Source organism: Cherax quadricarinatus, chromosome 8, assembly GCF_038502225.1.
Source record: "Cherax quadricarinatus isolate ZL_2023a chromosome 8, ASM3850222v1, whole genome shotgun sequence".
In the NCBI taxonomy this organism is placed as follows: domain Eukaryota; kingdom Metazoa; phylum Arthropoda; class Malacostraca; order Decapoda; family Parastacidae; genus Cherax; species Cherax quadricarinatus.
The window spans coordinates 6,517,590-6,540,488 of record NC_091299.1 but is presented as its reverse complement, the minus strand read 5'-3'; the positions used below and the strand labels follow the sequence as shown (position 1 = coordinate 6,540,488).

Sequence of the window (22,899 nt, the reverse complement as noted above, 5' to 3'; positions counted from 1 at the left end):
ACCATCATTCACTCCATCACTGTCTTGCCAGAAGGGTGCTTTACACTACAGTTTTTAAACTGCAACATTAACACCCCTCCTTCAGAGTGCAGGCACTGTACTTCCCATCTCCAGGACTCAAGTCCGGCCTGCCGGTTTCCCTGAACCCCTTCATAAATGTTACTTTGCTCACACTCCAACAGCACGTCAAGTATTAAAAACCATTTGTCTCCATTCACTCCTATCAAACACGCTCACGCATGCGTTCTGGAAGTCCAAGCCCCTTGCACACAAAACCTCCTTTACCCCCTCTCTCCAACCTTTCCTAGGCCGACCCCTACCCCGCCTTCCTTCCACTACAGACTGATACACTCTTGAAGTCATTCTGTTTCGCTCCATTCTCTCTACATGTCCGAACCACCTCAACAACCCTTCCTCAGCCCTCTGGACAACAGTTTTGGTAATCCCGCACCTCCTCCTAACTTCCAAACTACGAATTCTCTGCATTATATTCACACCACACATTGCCCTCAGACATGACATCTCCATATATATATATATATATATATATATATATATATATATATATATATATATATATATATATATATATATATATATATATGTCGTGCCGAATATGTAAAACTGGTCAATTAGCAAGAACTCATTTAAAATTAAGTCCTCTCTAAATTTTTCTCTTATACATTTAAAGATATATTTTTTTCATTAATGTTAATGTAAAAAAATTTAATTTTGGACCAAAAGAAAATTAGAAAACTTACCTAACCTTATTATAACAACAACAATTTATTTTAGCCTAACCCAACTAAATATATTTTAGATTTGTTTACAATAATTTAATACTAAACAAACACAGTGAAATATATTTTTTTCGTTAGGTTCAGAATGATTTTGGCGAAATTATTGCATACACAAATTTTCACTTGTCATATATGGCAAGATGAGCGTTGCTATTTAAGCCAAGATCGCAAGTTCTGCCTATTCGGCACGACTTATATATACTTAGTGGCTACTTTATTAGGTACACCATTCAACTAATGGGTAGGGCCCCACTTTGCCCCTCACAGCAGCCTAAATTTTTCGTAGAATGGATTCAACAAGGTGCTGGAAGCAGTGCTTTAGAGATTGTGGTCAATATTGACATAATACCATCACGCAATTGGTGAAGATTTGTCGACTGCAAATTCATACAGAGAATCTCCTGTTCCAACACATCCCAAAGGTTTACGCCAAATTCTGACCCTACCATCTGCACGTCGCAGCAGAAATCGTGATTCGTCAGAGAAGACGACGGTTTTCCTGTCTTCAACTGTCCCGTTTAGGTGAGTCTGTGTCCACTGTAGCCTCAGTTTACTATTGTTAGCTGAAAGGAGTAGAACCCGGTGTGGTCTTCTGAACCCATCCTCTTATAGGTTCAAAGCGTTGTAATACATGGCTGAGTTAATGTCGACTTCCTGTCAGCTTGAAATAGTCTGGCAATTCTCCTCTCACCTCTCACATTAACAAGGCGTTTTTGCCAACAGAACAGCTGCTCAATGTATGTTTCGTGTTTCTCATGCTTTTCTCCATAAACTCTAGAGACTGTAATTCGCCAAAATTCCAGATCAGCAGTCTGTGAGATACTCAAACCGCCCCGTCTGGCACCAATAATCATTCCACGGTCAAAGTCACTTAGATCACATCTTTTCCCCATTCCGAGGTGTACCCTGAACTGAACCTCTTGATTATGTCTGCATGCTTTTAGGTCCTGACAACGTGATTGGCTGATCAGATATTTGCATTAACGAGCAAGTATACAAATGTGCTTAATACAGTGTCTATTGAGTGTATATTTTCCAGTAAAATTCCTATTGATACTTCTACTACTACTACAACTACTGCTACTACTATTCCAGCTCCCGGACACTCACCCAGGTACTCCTCTCCCTCGACGACATCGAGTGCAAGCTTGGGAAAGCACTTGAGAAGGATCTTAGCGACTCGAGTGTGAGCCTTAGTGTCACACATAATGAGCACATGCAGCAAAGTCTCCCCTAGGGAACCTCGGAACTGCATCTGCCAACAAGCTTCGTGGTCCTTCCAGCGGTGCAGGGGGTCGAACGGACTCTTCTTCTCCATGTTCACCACCATCTGCAGCAGGGAGAGTGTAGTGGGAACATAATGGTTTTCTGATTAAAAAAAATCACAGTTCCCTGACTTGTACGAATAACAATTAACACATGGGTTTGGAAAGAATATTTTAGACGACTTTTCGGTCGTGATTTAATAGGAATTCCAGGAGACCGAAACATCGATGACTGCTCAATGGCAGACAATACGTTAACTTGCACTTTGTATATATTCTGATGCGTATATCTCTCTCTTCATGTGTAAACAATAAGAGTAACCGTCCACGAACACGCGGAGGTGTATTTATTTATCTCAACATGTAAATACTGAGAGAATGACGAATAAGACACATGTGCAGCAGTTGAGTATACTGAGAGTATACGTTAACCTCCATAAGCCTATATTAGGGATTAAATCATCTTTGACTAGTGGTGAACACGTAGCATTAATGGCCCTCGTCCATACGAAAGGTTTTAATTAATCAAAACCAGTTAGCCGCCAGCCATAGCTTATGATCATAAACAAAATTACGGATCTACGCCATAAATAATTATACACAAATTATTAAAACGGTATACAGTGCCGAGTGAGACACATGTGCAGCTGTGACACATGTGTCTTATTTAATTATACAAAAGAACGAAGGAGCGCTGCAGCAGGCCTACTGGCCCATGATATGCAAGTCCAATTCACACCCACTTATTTACCCATGCAACCTATATTTAAATATACCCAAACTTCTTGTTTCTCTGACGCTCCCTGAGGGTTTGTCCCAAGCCAAAAATTTCCGTTATCTTCTTGAAGACTAAATTTCCACCACTTGAATCCACTGCTAAAAATCCTGTCTTGGTTACATATTTTCAACGCACTATATATATTTTCTTCATTTATTTGTACACTTCAGTCATGTCTTCTTTAATTCTTCGCCTCTCCAGTGAGCAAAGGTTAAGCATTTTCAGTTTACTTTAGTAGGAGAGGATTCTGATGCATGAAATCACCTTCGTTATTCGTCTTTGTATGGTTTTCACCCACCTGTGTGTGTGTGTGTGTGTGTGTGTGTGTGTGTGTGTGTGTGTGTGTGTGTGTGTGTGTGTGTGTGTGTGTGTGTGTGTGTGTGTGTGTGTGTGTGTGTGCGCTGTGATTCACTCATCTACTCGTGTGAGTGCTGTGATTAAAGCACCTCTTGGTGTGTGTGTGCCGTGATTCACCCACCTCCTGGTGTGTTTGTGCTGTGATTAACCCACCTCCTGGTGTGTGTGTGCTGTGATTAACCCACCTCCTGGTGTGTGTGTGCTGTGATTCACCCACCTCCTGGTGTGTGTGTGCTGTGATTAACCCACCTCTTGGTGTGTGTGTGCTGTGATTCACCCACCTCCTGGTGTGTGTGTGCTGTGATTCACCCACCTCTTGGTGTGTGTGTGCTGTGATTCACCCACCTCCTGGTGTGTGTGTGCTGTGATTAACCCACCTCCTGGTGTGTGTGTGCTGTGATTCACCCACCTCCTGGTGTGTGTGTGCTGTGATTCACCCACCTCCTGGTGTGTGTGTGCTGTGATTAACCCACCTCCTGGTGTGTGTGTGCTGTGATTCACCCACCTCCTGGTGTGTGTGTGCTGTGATTCACCCACCTCCTGGTGTGTGTGTGCTGTGATTAACCCACCTCTTGGTGTGTGTGTGCTGTGATTCACCCACCTCCTGGTGTGTGTGTGCTGTGATTCACCCACCTCTTGGTGTGTGTGTGCTGTGATTAACCCACCTCTTGGTGTGTGTGTGCTGTGATTCACCCACCTCTTGGTGTGTGTGTGCTGTGATTAACCCACCTCCTGGTGTGTGTGTGCTGTGATTCACCCACCTCTTGGTGTGTGTGTGCTGTGATTCACCCACCTCTTGGTGTGTGTGTGCTGTGATTAACCCACCTCTTGGTGTGTGTGTGCTGTGATTCACCCACCTCTTGGTGTGTGTGTGCTGTGATTAACCCACCTCTTGGTGTGTGTGTGCTGTGATTCACCCACCTCTTGGTGTGTGTGTGCTGTGATTCACCCACCTCTTGGTGTGTGTGTGCTGTGATTAACCCACCTCCTGGTGTGTGTGTGCTGTGATTCACCCACCTCTTGGTGTGTGTGTGCTGTGATTAACCCACCTCCTGGTGTGTGTGTGCTGTGATTCACCCACCTCTTGGTGTGTGTGTGCCGTGACTCACCCACCTCCTGGTGTGTGTGTGCTGTGATTCACCCACCTCCTGGTGTGTGTGTGCTGTGATTCACCCACCTCCTGGTGTGTGTGTGCTGTGATTCACCCACCTCCTGGTGTGTGTGTGCCGTGATTCACCCGCCTCCTGGTGTGTTTGTGCTGTGATTCACCCACCTCCTGGTGTGTGTGTGCTGTGATTCACCCACCTCCTGGTGTGTGTGCTGTGATTCACCCACCTCCTGGTGTGTGTGCTGTGATTCACCCACCTCCTGGTGTTTGTGCTGTGATTCACCCACCTCCTGGTGTGTGTGCTGTGATTCACCGACCTCCTGGTGTGTGTGCTGTGATTCACGAACCTCCTGGTGTGTGTGTGCTGTGATTCACCCACCTCCTGGTGTGTGTGCTGTGATTCATCCACCTCCTGGTGTGTGTGTGTGTGCTGTGAATCACCCACCTCCTGGTGTGGGTGTGCTGTGATTCACCCACCTCCTGGTGTGTGTGCTGTGATTCATCCACCTCCAGGTGTGTGTGTGTGTGCTGTGAATCACCCACCTCCTGGTGTGGGTGTGCTGTGATTCACCCACCTCCTGGTGTGTGTGTGCTGTGATTCACCCACCTCCTGGTGTGTGTGTGCTGTGATTCACCCACCTCCTGGTGCGTGTGCTGTGATTCACCCACCTCCTGGTGTGTGTGCTGTGATTCACCCACCTCCTGGTGTGTGTGCTGTGATTCACCCACCTCCTGGTGTGTGTGCTGTGATTCACCGACCTCCTGGTGTGTGTGCTGTGATTCACCAACCTCCTGGTGTGTGTGTGTGCTGTGATTCACCCACCTCCTGGTGTGTGTGCTGTGATTCATCCACCTCCTGGTGTGTGTGTGCTGTGATTCATCCACCTCCTGGTGTGTGTGCTGTGATTCATCCACCTTCTGGTGTGTGTGTGCTGTGATTCACGCACCTCCTGGTGTGTGTGTGCTGTGATTCACCCACCTCCTGGTGTGTGTGCTGTGATTCACCCACCTCCTGGTGCGTGTGCTGTGATTCACCCACCTCCTGGTGTGTGTGCTGTGATTCACCCACCTCCTGGTGTGTGTGCTGTGATTCACCCACCTCCTGGTGTGTGTGCTGTGATTCACCGACCTCCTGGTGTGTGTGCTGTGATTCACCAACCTCCTGGTGTGTGTGTGCTGTGATTCACCCACCTCCTGGTGTGTGTGCTGTGATTCATCCACCTCCTGGTGTGTGTGTGTGCTGTGATTCACCAACCTCCTGGTGTGTGTGTGCTGTGATTCACCCACCTCCTGGTGTGTGTGTGCTGTGATTCACCCACCTCCTGGTGTGTGTGCTGTGATTCACCCACCTCCTGGTGCGTGTGCTGTAATTCACCCACCTCCTGGTGTGTGTGCTGTGATTCACCCACCTCCTGGTGTGTGTGTGCTGTGATTCACCCACCTCCTGGTGTCTGTGCTGTGATTGACCCACCTCCTGGTGTGTGTGTGTGCTGTGATTCACCAACCTCCTGGTGTGTGTGTGCTGTGATTCACCCACCTCCTGGTGTGTGTGTGCTGTGATTCACCCACCTCCTGGTGTGTGTGCTGTGATTCACCCACCTCCTGGTGCGTGTGCTGTAATTCACCCACCTCCTGGTGTGTGTGCTGTGATTCACCCACCTCCTGGTGTGTGTGTGCTGTGATTCACCCACCTCCTGGTGTGTGTGCTGTGATTCACCCACCTCCTGGTGTGTGTGCTGTGGTTCACCCACCTCCTGGTGTGTGTGCTGTGATTCACCCACCTCCTTGTGTGTGTGCTGTGATTCACCAACCTCCTGGTGTGTGTGCTGTGATTCACCCACCTCCTGGTGTGTGTGTGCTGAGATTCACCCACCTCCTGATGTGTTTGCTGTGATTCACCCACCTCCTGGTGTGTGTGCTGTGATTCACCCACCTCCTGGTGTGTGTGGTGTGATTCACCGACCACCTGGTGTGTGTGCTGTGATTCACCAACCTCCTGGTGTGTGTGTGCTGTGATTCACCCACCTCCTGGTGTGTGTGCTGTGATTCATCCACCTCCTGGTGTGTGTGTGCTGTGATTCACCCACCTCCTGGTGTGTGTGTGCTGTGATTCACCCACCTCCTGGTGTGTGTGTGCTGTGATTCACCCACCTCCTGGTGTGTGTGCTGTGATTCACCCACCTCCTGGTGTGTGTGTGCTGTGATTCACCCACCTCCTGGTGTGTGTGCTGTGATTCACCCACCTCCTGGTGTGTGTGCTGTGATTCACCCACCTCCTGGTGTGTGTGCTGTGATTCACCCACCTCCTGGTGTGTGTGCTGTGATTCACCAACCTCCTGGTGTGTGTGCTGTGATTCACCCACCTCCTGGTGTGTGTGTGCTGAGATTCACCCACCTCCTGGTGTGTGTGCTGTGATTCACCCACCTTCTGGTGTGTGTGCTGTGATTCACCCACCTCCTGGTGTGTGTGCTGTGATTCATCCACCTCCTGGTGTGTGTGTGTGCTGTGATTCACCAACCTCCTGGTGTGTGTGTGCTGTGATTCACCCACCTCCTGGTGTGTGTGTGCTGTGATTCATCCACCTCCTGGTGTGTGTGCTGTGATTCACCCACCTCCTGGTGCGTGTGCTGTAATTCACCCACCTCCTGGTGTGTGTGCTGTGATTCACCCACCTCCTGGTGTGTGTGTGCTGTGATTCACCCACCTCCTGGTGTGTGTGCTGTGATTCACCCACCTCCTGGTGTGTGTGTGTGCTGTGATTCACCAACCTCCTGGTGTGTGTGTGCTGTGATTCACCCACCTCCTGGTGTGTGTGTGCTGTGATTCACCCACCTCCTGGTGTGGGTGCTGTGATTCACCCACCTCCTGGTGCGTGTGCTGTAATTCACCCACCTCCTGGTGTGCGTGCTGTGATTCACCAACCTCCTGGTGTGTGTGTGCTGTGATTCACCCACCTCCTGGTGTGTGTGCTGTGATTCACCCACCTCCTGGTGTGTGTGCTGTGGTTCACCCACCTTCTGGTGTGTGTGCTGTGATTCACCCACCTCCTTGTGTGTGTGCTGTGATTCACCAACCTCCTGGTGTGTGTGCTGTGATTCACCCACCTCCTGGTGTGTGTGTGCTGAGATTCACCCACCTCCTGATGTGTGTGCTGTGATTCACCCACCTCCTGGTGTGTGTGCTGTGATTCACCCACCTCCTGGTGTGTGTGGTGTGATTCACCGACCTCCTGGTGTGTGTGCTGTGATTCACCAACCTCCTGGTGTGTGTGTGCTTTGATTCACCCACCTCCTGGTGTGTGTGCTGTGATTCATCCACCTCCTGGTGTGTGTGTGCTGTGATTCACCCACCTCCTGGTGTGTGTGTGCTGTGATTCACCCACCTCCTGGTGTGTGTGTGCTGTGATTCACCCACCTCCTGGTGTGTGTGCTGTGATTCACCCACCTCCTGGTGTGTGTGTGCTGTGATTCACCCACCTCCTGGTGTGTGTGCTGTGATTCACCCACCTCCTGGTGTGTGTGCTGTGATTCACCCACCTCCTGGTGTGTGTGCTGTGATTCACCCACCTCCTGGTGTGTGTGCTGTGATTCACCAACCTCCTGGTGTGTGTGCTGTGATTCACCCACCTCCTGGTGTGTGTGTGCTGAGATTCACCCACCTCCTGGTGTGTGTGCTGTGATTCACCCACCTTCTGGTGTGTGTGCTGTGATTCACCCACCTCCTGGTGTGTGTGCTGTGATTCACCCACCTTCTGGTGTGTGCGCTGTGATTCACCCACCTGGTGTATGTGCTGCGATTCACCAACCTCCTGGTGTGTGTGCTGTGATTCACCCACCTGGTGTGTGTGTGCTGTGATTCACCCACCTCCTGGTGTGTGTGCTGTGATTCACCCACCTCATGGTGTGTGCGCTGTGATTCACCCACCTCCTGGTGTGTGTGCTGTGATTCACTCTCCTCCTGGAGTGTGCGCTGTGATTCCCCCCTCCTGGTGTGTGTGCTGTGATTCACCCACCTCCTGGTGTGTGTGCTGTGATTCACCCACCTCCTGGTGTGTGTGCTGTGATTCACCCACCTCCTGTAGTGTGTGCTTTGATTCACCCTCCTCCTGGTGTGTGTGTGTGCTGTGATTCACCCACCTCCTGGTGTGTGTGCTGTGATTCACCCTCCTCCTGGTGTGTGTGCTGCGATTCACCCACCTCCTGGTGTGTGTGCTGTGATTCACCCTGCTCCTGGTGTGTGTGCTGTGATTCACCCTCCTCCTGGTGTGTGTGCTGTGATTCACCCACCTCCTGGTGTGTGTGCTGTGATTCACCCTCCTCCTGGTGTGTGTGCTGTGATTCACCCTCCTCCTGGTGTGTGTGCTGCGATTCACGCACCTCATGGTGTGTGTGCTGTGATTCACCCACCTCCTGGTGTGTGTCCTGTGATTCACCCACCTCCTGGTGTGTGTGCTGTGATTCACCCACCTCCTGGCGTGTGTGCTGTGATTCACCCACCTCCTGGTGTGTGTGGTGTGATTCACCCACCTCCTGGCGTGTGTGCTTTGATTCACCCGCCTCCTGGTGTGTTTGCTGTGATTCACCCACCTCCTGGTGTGTGTGCTGTGATTCATCCACCTCCTGGTGTGTGCGCTGTGATTCACCCTCCTCCTGGTGCGTCTGCTGTGATTCACCCTCCTCCTGGTGTGTGTGCTGTGATTCAGCCACCTCCTGATGTTTGTGCTGTGATTCACCCACCTCCTGGTGTGTGTGCTGTGATTCACTCTCCTCCTGGTGTGTGTGCTGTGATTCACCCTCCTCCTGGTGTGTGTCCTGCGATTCACCCACCTCCTGGTGTGTGTGCTGTGATTCACCCACCTCCTGGTGTGTGTGCTGTGATTCACCTACCTTCTTATGTGTGTGCTGTGATTCACCCACCTCCTGGTGTGTGTGCTGTGATTCACCCTCATCCTGGTGTGTGTGTGTGCTGTGATTCACCCACCTTCTGGTGTGAGTGCTGTGATTCACCCACCTCCTGGTGTGTGTGCTCTGATTCACCCACCTTCTGGTGTGTGTGCTGTGATTCACCCTCCTCCTGGTGTGTGTTTGTGCTGTGATTCACTCACCTCCTGGTGTGGTGCTGTGATTCACCCTCCTCCTGGTGTGTGTGCTGTGATTCACCCTCCTCCTGGTGTGTGCTGTGATTCACTCACCTCCTGGTGTGTGTGCTGTGATTCACCCACCTCCTGGTGTGTGTGCTGTGATTCACCCACCTCCTGGTGTGTGTGCTGTGATTCACCCACCTCCTGGTGTGTGTGCTGTGATTCACCCACCTCCTGGTGTGTGTGCTGTGATTCACCCACCTCCTGGTGTGTGTGCTGTGATTCACCCACCTCCTGGTGTGTGTGCTGTGAATCACCCACCTCCTGGTGTGTTTGCTGTGATTCACCCACCTCCTGGTGTGTGTGCTGTGATTCACTCACCTCCTGGTGTGTGTGCTGTGATTCACCCACCTCCTGGTGTGTGTGCTGTGATTCACCCACCTCCTGGTGTGTGTGCTGTGATTCACCCACCACCTGGTGTGTGTGATGTGACTCACCCACCTCCTGGTGTGTGTGCTGTGATTCACCCACCTCCTGTTGTGTGTGTGCTGTGATTCACCCACCTCCTGTTGTGTGTGCTGTGATTCACCCACCTCCTGTTGTGTGTGTGCTGTGATTCACCCACCTCCTGGTGTGTGTGCTGTGATTCACCCTGCTCCTGGTGTGTCTGCTATGATTCACCCACCTCCTGGTGTGTCTGCTGTGATTCACCCACCTCCTGGTGTGTGTGCTGTGATTCACCCACCTCCTGGTGTGTGTGCTGTGATTCACCCTGCTCCTGGTATGTGTGCTACGATTCACCCACCTCCTGGTGTGTCTGCTGTGATTCACCCACCTCCTGGTGTGTGTGCTGTGATTCACCCACCTCCTGGTGTGTGTGCTGTGATTCACCCTGCTCCTGGTGTGTGTGCTGTGATTCACCCACATCCTGGTGTGTGTGCTGTGATTCACCCACCTCCTGGTGTGTCTGCTGTGATTCACCCACCTCCTGGTGTGTCTGCTGTGATTCACCCACCTCCTGGTGTGTGTGCTGTGATTCACCCACCTCCTGGTGTGTGTGCTGTGATTCACCCACCTCCTGGTGTGTCTGCTGTGATTCACCCAACTCCTGGTGTGTGTGCTGTGATTCACTCTGCTCCTGGTGTGTGTGCTATGATTCACCCACCTCCTGGTGTGTCTGCTGTGATTCACCCACCTCCTGGTGTGTGTGCTGTGATTCACCCACCTCCTGGTGTGTGTGCTGTGATTCACCCTGCTCCTGGTGTGTGTGCTGTGATTCACCCACCTCCTGGTGTGTCTGCTGTGATTCACCCACCTCCTGGTGTGTGTGCTGTGATTCACCCACCTCCTGGTGTGTGTGCTGTGATTCACCCACCTCCTGGTGTGTCTGCTGTGATTCACCCACCTCCTGGTGTGTGTGCTGTGATTCACCCACCTCCTGGTGTGTGTGCTGTGATTCACCCACCTCCTGGTGTGTCTGCTGTGATTCACCCACCTCCTGGTGTGTCTGCTGTGATTCACCCACCTCCTGGTGTGTGTGCTGTGATTCACCCACCTCCTGGTGTGTGTGCTGTGATTCACCCACCTCCTGGTGTGTGTGCTGTGATTCACCCACCTCCTGGTGTGTGTGCTGTGATTCACCCACCTCCTGGTGTGTGTGCTGTGATTCACCCACCTCCTGGTGTGTGTGCTGTGATTCACCCACCTCCTGGTGTGTGTGCTGTGATTCACCCACCTCCTGGTGTGTGTGCTGTGATTCACCCACCTCCTGGTGTGTGTGCTGTGATTCACCCACCTCCTAGTGTGTGTGCTGTGACTCACCCACCTCCTGGTGTGTGTGCTGTGACTCACCCACCTCCTGGTATGTGTGCTGTGATTCACCCACCTCCTGGTGTGTGTGCTGTGATTCACCCACCTCCTGGTGTGTGTGCTGTGATTCACCCACCTCCTGGTGTGTGTGCTGTGACTCACCCACCTCCTGGTGTGTGTGCTGTGATTCACCCACCTCCTGTTGTGTGTGTGCTGTGATTCACCCACCTCCTGTTGTGTGTGCTGTGATTCACCCACCTCCTGTTGTGTGTGTGCTGTGATTCACCCACCTCCTGGTGTGTGTGCTATGATTCACCCTGCTCCTGGTGTGTCTGCTATGATTCACCCACCTCCTGGTGTGTCTGCTGTGATTCACCCACCTCCTGGTGTGTGTGCTGTGATTCACCCACCTCCTGGTGTGTGTGCTGTGATTCACCCTGCTCCTGGTATGTGTGCTACGATTCACCCACCTCCTGGTGTGTCTGCTGTGATTCACCCACCTCCTGGTGTGTGTGCTGTGATTCACCCACCTCCTGGTGTGTGTGCTGTGATTCACCCTGCTCCTGGTGTGTGTGCTGTGATTCACCCACATCCTGGTGTGTGTGCTGTGATTCACCCACCTCCTGGTGTGTCTGCTGTGATTCACCCACCTCCTGGTGTGTCTGCTGTGATTCACCCACCTCCTGGTGTGTGTGCTGTGATTCACCCACCTCCTGGTGTGTGTGCTGTGATTCACCCACCTCCTGGTGTGTCTGCTGTGATTCACCCAACTCCTGGTGTGTGTGCTGTGATTCACCCACCTCCTGGTGTGTGTGCTGTGATTCACCCTGCTCCTGGTGTGTGTGCTATGATTCACCCACCTCCTGGTGTGTCTGCTGTGATTCACCCACCTCCTGGTGTGTGTGCTGTGATTCACCCACCTCCTGGTGTGTGTGCTGTGATTCACCCTGCTCCTGGTGTGTGTGCTGTGATTCACCCACCTCCTGGTGTGTCTGCTGTGATTCACCCACCTCCTGGTGTGTGTGCTGTGATTCACCCACCTCCTGGTGTGTGTGCTGTGATTCACCCACCTCCTGGTGTGTCTGCTGTGATTCACCCACCTCCTGGTGTGTGTGCTGTGATTCACCCACCTCCTGGTGTGTGTGCTGTGATTCACCCACCTCCTGGTGTGTCTGCTGTGATTCACCCACCTCCTGGTGTGTCTGCTGTGATTCACCCACCTCCTGGTGTGTGTGCTGTGATTCACCCACCTCCTGGTGTGTGTGCTGTGATTCACCCACCTCCTGGTGTGTGTGCTGTGATTCACCCACCTCCTGGTGTGTGTGCTGTGATTCACCCACCTCCTGGTGTGTGTGCTGTGATTCACCCACCTCCTGGTGTGTGTGCTGTGATTCACCCACCTCCTGGTGTGTGTGCTGTGATTCACCCACCTCCTGGTGTGTGTGCTGTGATTCACCCACCTCCTGGTGTGTGTGCTGTGATTCACCCACCTCCTAGTGTGTGTGCTGTGACTCACCCACCTCCTGGTGTGTGTGTTGTGACTCACCCACCTCCTGGTATGTGTGCTGTGATTCACCCACCTCCTGGTGTGTGTGCTGTGATTCACCCACCTCCTGGTGTGTGTGCTGTGATTCACCCACCTCCTGGTGTGTGTGCTGTGACTCACCCACCTCCTGGTGTGTGTGCTGTGATTCACCCACCTCCTGTTGTGTGTGTGCTGTGATTCACCCACCTCCTGGTGTGTGTGCTGTGATTCACCCACCTCCTGGTGTCTGTGCTGTGATTCACCCACCTCCTGGTGTGTGTGCTGTGATTCACCCACCTCCTGGTGTGTGTGCTGTGACTCACCCACCTCCTGGTGTGTGTGCTGTGATTCACCCACCTCCTGTTGTGTGTGTGCTGTGATTCACCCACCTCCTGGTGTGTGTGCTGTGATTCACCCTGCTCCTGGTGTGTGTGCTATGATTCACCCACTTCCTGGTGTGTCTGCTGTGATTCACCCACCTCCTGGTGTGTGTGCTGTGATTCACCCACCTCCTGGTGTGTGTGCTGTGATTCACCCTGCTCCTGGTGTGTGTGCTATGATTCACCCACCTCCTGGTGTGTCTGCTGTGATTCACCCACCTCCTGGTGTGTGTGCTGTGATTCACCCACCTCCTGGTGTGTGTGCTGTGATTCACCCTGCTCCTGGTGTGTGTGCTGTGATTCACCCACCTCCTGGTGTGTCTGCTGTGATTCACCCACCTCCTGGTGTGTGTGCTGTGATTCACCCACCTCCTGCTGTGTGTGCTGTGATTCACCCACCTCCTGGTGTGTCTGCTGTGATTCACCCACCTCCTGGTGTGTGTGCTGTGATTCACCCACCTCCTGGTGTGTGTGCTGTGATTCACCCACCTCCTGGTGTGTCTGTTGTGATTCACCCACCTCCTGGTGTGTGTGCTGTGATTCACCCACCTCCTGGTGTGTGTGCTGTGATTCACCCTCCTCCTGGTGTGTGCTGTGACTCACCCACCTCCTGGTGTGTGTGCTGTGACTCACCCACCTCCTGGTGTGTGTGCTGTGATTCACCCACCTCCTGGTGTGTGTGCTGTGATTCACCCACCTCCTGGTGTGTGTGCTGTGATTCACCCTCCTCCTGGTGTGTGCTGTGACTCACCTTCCTTCTGGTGTGTGCTGTGACTCACCCTCCTCCTGGTGTGTGCTGTGATTCACCCACCTCCTGGTGTGTGTGCTGTGATTCACCCACCTCCTGGTGTGTGTGCTGTGATTCACCCTCCTCCTGGTGTGTGTGCTGTGATTCACCCACCTCCTGGTGTGTGTGCTGTGATTCACCCACTTCCTGGTGTGTGTGCTGTGATTCACCCTCCTCCTGGTGTGTGCTGTGACTCACCCACCTCCTGGTGTGTGTGCTGTGACTCACCCACCTCCTGGTGTGTGTGCTGTGACTCACCCACCTCCTGGTGTGTGTGCTGTGATTCACCCTCCTCCTGGTGTGTGTGCTGTGATTCACCCTCCTCCTGGTGTGTGCTGTGACTCACCCTCCTTCTGGTGTGTGCTGTGACTCACCCACCTCCTGGTGTGTGCTGTGATTCACCCACCTCCTGGTGTGTGTGCTGTGATTCACCCACCTCCTGGTGTGTGTGCTGTGACTCACCCACCTCCTGGTGTGTGCTGTGATTCACCCACCTCCTGGTGTGTGTGCTGTGATTCACCCACCTCCTGGTGTGTGTGCTGTGATTCACCCACCTCCTGGTGTGTGTGCTGTGATTCACCCACCTCCTGGTGTGTGTGCTGTGACTCACCCACCTCCTGGTGTGTGTGCTGTGATTCACCCACCTCCTGGTGTGTGTGCTGTGATTCACCCACCTCCTGGTGTGTGTGCTGTGATTCACCCACCTCCTGGTGTGTGTGCTGTGATTCACCCACCTCCTGGTGTGTGTGCTGTGACTCACCCACCTCCTGGTGTGTGTGCTGTGATTCACCCTCCTCCTGGTGTGTGTGCTGTGATTCACCCTCCTCCTGGTGTGTGTGCTGTGATTCACCCTCCTCCTGGTGTGTGCTGTGACTCACCCTCCTTCTGGTGTGTGCTGTGACTCACCCACCTCCTGGTGTGTGCTGTGATTCACCCTCCTCCTGGTGTGTGTGCTGTGATTCACCCACCTCCTGGTGTGTGTGCTGTGACTCACCCACCTCCTGGTGTGTGCTGTGATTCACCCACCTCCTGGTGTGTGTGCTGTGATTCACCCACCTCCTGGTGTGTGTGCTGTGACTCACCCACCTCCTGGTGTGTGTGTTGGCTGATACTTCCGTCATAGATGTGCTGGTTATTATCAGTTGTATAACTGCTGTATATTTGTACTCAAGTATTTCAGTGCAACAAGACCTTAAGATTAAGAATATAATTTTAACATGAATCACGTTGATTAAGTTGATTATATTATCCCAGATTTAGGTTAGGTCAGGTTTCTCATGAAACAGGGCAAGTAAAGAAGAAAGAGGAGCTCTACCCTGACTGGAACAATACACAAGTTGGAGAGAGGAGCTTACGACGACCTTTCGGTCCGACCTGGACCATTTAGAAAGTCACTACGACACAAAGAGGTATAATCTCTGTCAGGAAACAGGACAAGTGTTTCCTGATGCGGATCTTAGTCATATAATGACCCACAGCTGGAGCTTTTGGTTATCCGACCGAGGCCTTCCGCTGGTTTTGATAGTAAACATATTACATTAACGTCAGTAGTTATCAACAGCTGTAAAACCCAGTATTTTAATTCTTCATTGTTAACTCTGAGTAATGTATCAAAACTGTTCTTTCCATTCGTACAGTAATAAAAAAAAACTAACATTATTTTGGTTGATCACCATCTTAATATAAATCATAAACTACGTACATAATTTTTTTTTTAGAAATATATATCCGGTACAGCCCGTCATATTAAAAAATCCTGTTTTTTTTATCATTGGAAATTATAGTTCAACCTGATATGACGCTGGGAAGACTGTGACTTTTTAATACATATATCATTATTGTATTCATGAGAAGCGCTAACCCCGTACGGGTTATAGAGAGCCTGGGGAGCTGAGTATAACCAGGTTTGTTCCGACGATGAACAGGAAATGAGTGAAATGGTAAGAGAACAGTATGAGTCGGTGTTCAGCAACCCACTGAATGACAGCAAGGTAGAAAATGCAGAAATATTTTTCACTCCAGTAGAAGGCCGCACAGATCAACTAACTGATATTAGTACACATCCCATAAATTTCGATAAAGAAATGGATAACATGCTAACTCATTCAGCACCTGAACCACATTCATTGAATGCCCTGTTTATGAAAAAACTGCGAAGTACCACTAGCACGATCCCTCAGCGTCCTCTGGAGAAAGATGTAAACAGGGTTTTCCAGTGAGCAGCACTACAGAACGTGACGTTCAGTGATGATAAGTTCCAACTCCTTAGGTATGGAAAGAATGAAGAACTCAAAATGAACACTGTATACAAAACTCAAGAGGATCAGCAATCAGAACGAAAGGAACGTGTGAAACACTTGGGAATAACTGTCATCTGATCTTTCTTAAAAGAACATAATAAGAAGACAAAGGTCACGACTGCCAGGAGAATGACGGGGAGGGTATTGAGAACCTTCAAAACAAGGGATATAATACCAGTGGTGACACTTTTTAACTCGCTAGTGCTCCCTCATTTGGAATATTACTCAGTGTTAACGGCCCCGTTCAAGGCAGGAGAAATATCAGAGCAAATATCATAAATACGGAGGCCGTTTATGGTCCGCATGGAGGCAGTAAAACATTTAAATTACTGGGAACGCGTTCAAGTCTTGAATATGTACTCACTGGAGCGGAGGAGAGATACATGATAATATATACCTGGACGGTACTTCTGGTCCCAAATTTGCATACTGCCATAACAACGTACTCGATCGAGGGATATGGGAGGAAGTGCAAGATAAACCCAGTGGAAAACATTATTATAATTATTATAATCATGGGGAAGCGCTAAACCCCTAGGATTATACAGTGCATGTGGGGGGGGGGATGGAAGGTATTCAGGCTCAAATCAGGGAGCTGGAGCAAAGATTTAATTCCCTAGATCAAGAGCCCTTCACCAGCATCAAGGAACCTCCCTTGAGGGGTAGTGGAAAGCAGGGGTGCGGTGGGCACAATAAGAAAAAATTGTATCAACGTTCGTGGCCTCAGATTATTCAGTATATTACCAGAAGATATCAGAAACATTGCTGGAACAAGTGTAATGTCTTCAAGAGAAAACTGGACAAGTACCATCACCAGGTGCCAGATCAACCAGGCAGTGATGGATATGTGGGGTGGCGGGCCTTCAGCAGCAACAACCTGATTGACCAGACTAGCACCAGACGAGCCGGGCCCATGGCCGGGCTCGAATCTCATCAAAGGTATAAAGGATGTGTAGAATAGAGGCTGTTGTGTATGGGTTCACGACTAGGGTCTGCCCCCTCACCCTCAAAGTAGTGGGTACATACCCCTACGCTACACCGGAGGCAGTGTGGTTTCGTGATAGACCATGGGTTGTCCAGGTCTCTGGTGCAGGAGGTAGCCCACCTTGACGCAACCCCAATGAACAAGTGCGCACTTAATACACTTGGGATACATGCAAGGTGGTAGCTGTAGGAGCACCTAAGAATACCTGTGTATGGAGTCAGGTTCCACGGTCTCGTCTGTAGTGAGGTGTCCCGGTATATATCCGTGTCGCGGCTTTAATGGATAATCAACGATAATGTCCAGGGAAATTGTCCAGTGTTGCTCACTCCTCAAGTGTGACTGGGCCCACCTAAGGCCGGCATTGTTGCTCAAAAGGAAGGGGCGGGGGGTGAAGTGGGGCCCCAGGACATACCGTAGAACTAAGCTAAATTGTCTAAATAAACAAATAAATGTAGTAATAATGTACGATACAGTAGCCTGTAAAGGCACAGTAACTAGGCTATGTCCTAGAAGTTAAGTGTATATACAGAATTGATACCTCTCCTTAGGCTTCGTCTCTCCCCGTAACTCCAGTCTGGGTGGTGGCTGTAACGGTTTCTGGGAAATTCAAGCGATATTTCCCACAAAAGCAGCATGAGGGGTAGCTCCAACTGATTGGATCAAAACCCCTTCACCAACATTAATGATGCTTTATACTTGAATATTAAACATCATCAACTATGGAAGACTGCATGAACTTACTGAATTATGTGAGCTAAACAGCTCTTCAAAATTTTAGAATCATTCATAAGTTGGGTCGGGGATTATGTTTGCTTTCTGTTTTATCTGAAATTATTTTTTACAGATAAAAGTTAAACACAATAATAACATGTAAAATCTTATTAAAATCTTTAAATGCAGATAATTTTTAAAAAAATTGCATAATAAAATAATTTTCGGTTTTACTATATTCATTTGGAAGTGTTTTATCTGCAAGGGTCATACATCGCCTTGGAAAAAAGTGTTAATTAGTGTTGATCTAAGCCTTAGATCAATTCAGTCTAAGGAATGGAGGGTAATCTGGGCGTGAGAGCCCTACTTACCTGGTCCTTGGGAACCTTGCGGTACTTCCACTTTAGGTACTCAGTGCGGGTGATATCCATTCCTCGCCCGTTGTTGTACATAAAAATAGAGAACTCCTCTAAGATTAGACGCTCCACTTCTTTTCCTCCTCCTCGAGTGTACTCCTCAAGTAACCGCCCTCCTGTACCAAGAACATGCTTATCAGATACACATAAGTATGTACACCCAAGTGCACGCCTACCACGAGCAAAGCTCTGTTCCTGTAGCCACAAATAAATAACAAGAGATACGAATGACCTTGCTTGCACCTGAATTGGCTTGAACATGATCTGAACTGCTGACCTGTTCATATAAACACTTAGGAATATACTTGTAAAATGTACTTACCTTTCTTGTAGTCAGCGAGGCGGTAGAGAACACAGTCGTCGCTGGAGGCCTGAGAGATGACTCTGTCTAGGGCTGAGCCTGGGTTGATTGCCTCCTTCTTCGTGGCACACGCACCCATTGGATTCCCCTCACTTTAGCTACGTTATACTAATTGGATCTTTCTCTGTTCAGGCCTTCCTTCGAACCGAATCCCCCTTGCTGGGATCTCCCACCTGGATCCTCCTTATTCCTAGGTCCTCTATAACTGGATTCTCCTCCTAACCGGGACCTCTTTGTAATAGGCTCTCTCTTCCCTACCCTCTGGTTTTGTCAAAAGTCTTCATTTGCTTTATTTACTGCTGGGTTGGCGACCTTCACGACCTCTTGGTCTTGCAGCTCCTTACAGCTGACTCCTTCCACATCCACTTGTCAAATACCTGTTTAATTTAAACATAATCAGGCAGTATCCCAGAGTCATTGTTAGACTAGAATTCACAAATTGGGTCACATAATTTTGATAGTGATGTAATTTTGTTAGTTGTGTGTGTGTGTGTGTCCTCACCTAATTGTACTCACCTAACTGTAGTTGAAGGGGTCGATTCATAGCTCCTGGCCCCGCCTCTTCACTGGTCGCTTCTAGGTGTGTGTGTGTGCACTCACAAAAAACACAGGTACAGATGTGTACACAACGTAACAATACACTTGGTTTGGCCAATAGAATTTACAACTTATCGACTACAATAGGGTCACTAAAGCTTCATGTAACCCGTTCATCACCTGCCAAGAATACTTTAATCCCTAAAGTAAGGACTAAATATATTACCGTATTTGGTCAAGTGGACATAAAGCCTATCGCCATGCCATTGTGTCGACCAGCAATCACAACAATTTTTAATCCCAAATATGAGCCTATGGGGATTAAAGTAGACTCTAATTATTTATCATATATTGGGATACATATCAATGTAAGAATCCACAACTAAATATACTTTATCACCTTCGAAACAAAAAATTACAAGATCTTTATTGATCTATTGATTTACAAAGGTACAAGGGTACAGGTACGCGCACACATAAACGATTTTATAATGCACATTTTTACCCATATATGTGTTTTCAGCGTGCAGGTACATATAAATGATTAATACTACACATGGACACACATACACAGCGTTTGTGTAGACAAGTGCACTTTATTATGAACATGTATACACACAGAGATGCACAAGGAGGGGTGAAGGATGGATCACTTGTGGTATTGTTGGTTCAGTAATGTGTATATATTTTACGTTTGCAACGATGGGTGGACTTACTGATGTTTTGTTTATGCTGTGAGTGTAACGTATGACCACTGTAGTAGGGATGTGATGGGACCTCTTATAGCATGGTAATGACTGGACCTTATGAAGCACGGTAATGATTGGACCTTATATAACATGGTAATGATTGGACCTCTTAAAGCTGGGTAATGACTGGACCTTATATAACATGGTAATGATTGGACCTTATGAAGCACGGTAATGATTGGACCTTATATAACATGGTAATGATTGGACCTCTTAAAGCTTGGTAATGATTGGGCCTCATATAACATGGTAATGATTGGGCCTCATATAACATGGTAATGATTGGGCCTCTTAAAGCTTGGTAATGATTGGGCCTCATATAACATGGTAATGATTGGGCCTCATATAACATGGTAATGATTGGGCCTCATATAACATGGTAATGATTGGGCCTCATATAACATGGTAATGATTGGGCCTCATATAACATGGTAATGATTGGGCCTCATATAACATGGTAATGATTGGGCCTCATATAACATGGTAATGATTGGGCCTCTTAAAGCTTGGTAATGATTGGGCCTCATATAACATGGTAATGATTGGGCCTCATATAACATGGTAATGATTGGGCCTCATATAACATGGTAATGATTGGGCCTCATATAACATGGTAATGATTGGGCCTCATATAACATGGTAATGATTGGGCCTCATATAACATGGTAATCAGTTGATCTCTTATAGCAATGTAAAAATTAACGATTGGACCTTATATACAGTATATATACGTTCAAGCCATGTAGGAGGCTGTCTATCCGAAGTAGGTCTACCTGAAGCAAGCAGGTTCACACTAGGTACGAAGCTATGTATGTAAAGTAGGTACACGACAGGTAGGAGACTGTCTACCTGAAGCAAGCAGGTTCACACCAGGTAGGAAGCTATGTACATAAAGTAGGTACACGACAGGTAGGGGGCTGTCTACCTGAAGCAAGCAGGTTCACACCAGGTAGGAAGCTATGTACATAAAGTAGGTACACGACAGGTAGGGGGCTGTCTACCTGAAGCAAGCAGGTTCACACCAGGTAGGAAGCTATGTACATAAAGTAGGTACACGACAGGTAGGAGACTGTCTACCTGAAGCAAGCAGGTTCACACCAGGTAGGAAGCTATGTACATAAAGTAGGTACACGACAGGTAGGAGACTGTCTACCTGAAGCAAGCAGGTTCACACTAGGTACGAAGCTATGTATGTAAAGTAGGTACACGACAGGTAGGAGACTGTCTACCTGAAGCAAGCAGGTTCACACCTGGTAGGAAGCTATGTATATAAAGTAGGTACACGACAGGTAGGAGACTGTCTACCTGAAGCAAGCAGGTTCACACCAGGTAGGAAGCTATGTATATAAAGTAGGTACACGACAGGTAGGAGACTGTCTACCTGAAGCAAGCAGGTTCACACCTGGTAGGAAGCTATGTATATAAAGTAGGTACACGACAGGTAGGAGACTGTCTACCTGAAGCAAGCAGGTTCACACCAGGTAGGAAGCTATGTATATAAAGTAGGTACACGACATGTAGGAGACTGTCTACCTGAAGCAAGCAGGTTCACACCAGGTAGGAAGCTATGTACATAAAGTAGGTACACGACAGGTAGGGGGCTGTCTACCTGAAGCAAGCAGGTTCACACCAGGTAGGAAGCTATGTACATAAAGTAGGTACACGACAGGTAGGGGGCTGTCTACCTGAAGCAAGCAGGTTCACACCAGGTAGGAAGCTATGTACATAAAGTAGGTACACGACAGGTAGGAGACTGTCTACCTGAAGCAAGCAGGTTCACACCAGGTAGGAAGCTATGTACATAAAGTAGGTACACGACAGGTAGGAGACTGTCTACCTGAAGCAAGCAGGTTCACACCAGGTAGGAAGCTATGTACATAAAGTAGGTACACGACAGGTAGGAGACTGTCTACCTGAAGCAAGCAGGTTCACACCAGGTAGGAAGCTATGTACATAAAGTAGGTACACGACAGGTAGGAGACTGTCTACCTGAAGCAAGCAGGTTCACACCAGGTAAGAAGCTATGTATATAAAGTAGGTACACGAAAGGTAGGAGACTGTCTATCTGAAGCAAGCAGGTTCACACCAGGTAGGAAGCTATGTACATAAAGTAGGTACACGACAGGTAGGAGACTGTCTACCTGAAGCAAGCAGGTTCACACCAGGTAGGAAGCTATGTACATAAAGTAGGTACACGACAGGTAGGGGGCTGTCTACCTGAAGCAAGCAGGTTCACACCAGGTAGGAAGCTATGTACATAAAGTAGGTACACGACAGGTAGGGGGCTGTCTACCTGAAGCAAGCAGGTTCACACCAGGTAGGAAGCTATGTACATAAAGTAGGTACACGACAGGTAGGAGACTGTCTACCTGAAGCAAGCAGGTTCACACCAGGTAAGAAGCTATGTATATAAAGTAGGTACACGACAGGTAGGAGACTGTCTATCTGAAGCAAGCAGGTTCACACCAGGTAGGAAGCTATGTACATAAAGTAGGTACACGACAGGTAGGAGACTGTCTACCTGAAGCAAGCAGGTTCACACCAGGTAGGAAGCTATGTACATAAAGTAGGTACACGACAGGTAGGGGGCTGTCTATCTGAAGCAAGCAGGTTCACACCAGGTAGGAAGCTATGTACATAAAATAGGTACACGACAGGTAGGGGGCTGTCTACCTGAAGCAAGCAGGTTCACACCAGGTAGGAAGCTATGTACATAAAATAGGTACACGACAGGTAGGGGGCTGTCTACCTGAAGCAAGCAGGTTCACACCAGGTAGGAAGCTATGTACATAAAATAGGTACACGACAGGTAGGGGGCTGTCTACCTGAAGCAAGCAGGTTCACACCAGGTAGGAAGCTATGTACATAAAGTAGGTACACGACAGGTAGGGGGCTGTCTACCTGATAACTAGAGTGTTGACATGCTTAAAGTTGGTCGATTAACTAATCA

The 22,899-nt window shown here is 49.2% G+C and overlaps 1 protein-coding gene across 1 annotated transcript in view; it reads right to left on the bottom strand.

The window, feature by feature from the left end:
- The window catches only part of iav (transient receptor potential cation channel subfamily V iav), a 106,591-nt gene that overhangs the window by 50,453 nt on the left and 33,239 nt on the right, over positions 1-22,899 (bottom strand). The window contains exons 2-4 of the mRNA XM_070082816.1: positions 18,625-19,040; positions 18,258-18,418; positions 1,911-2,130 (exon numbers count right to left, since the gene is read on the bottom strand). Of these exons, the coding sequence (XP_069938917.1) occupies positions 1,911-2,130; positions 18,258-18,418; positions 18,625-18,742 (499 nt within the window). The 5' untranslated portion in view covers positions 18,743-19,040. The remainder of the gene's footprint in view (positions 1-1,910; positions 2,131-18,257; positions 18,419-18,624; positions 19,041-22,899) is intronic.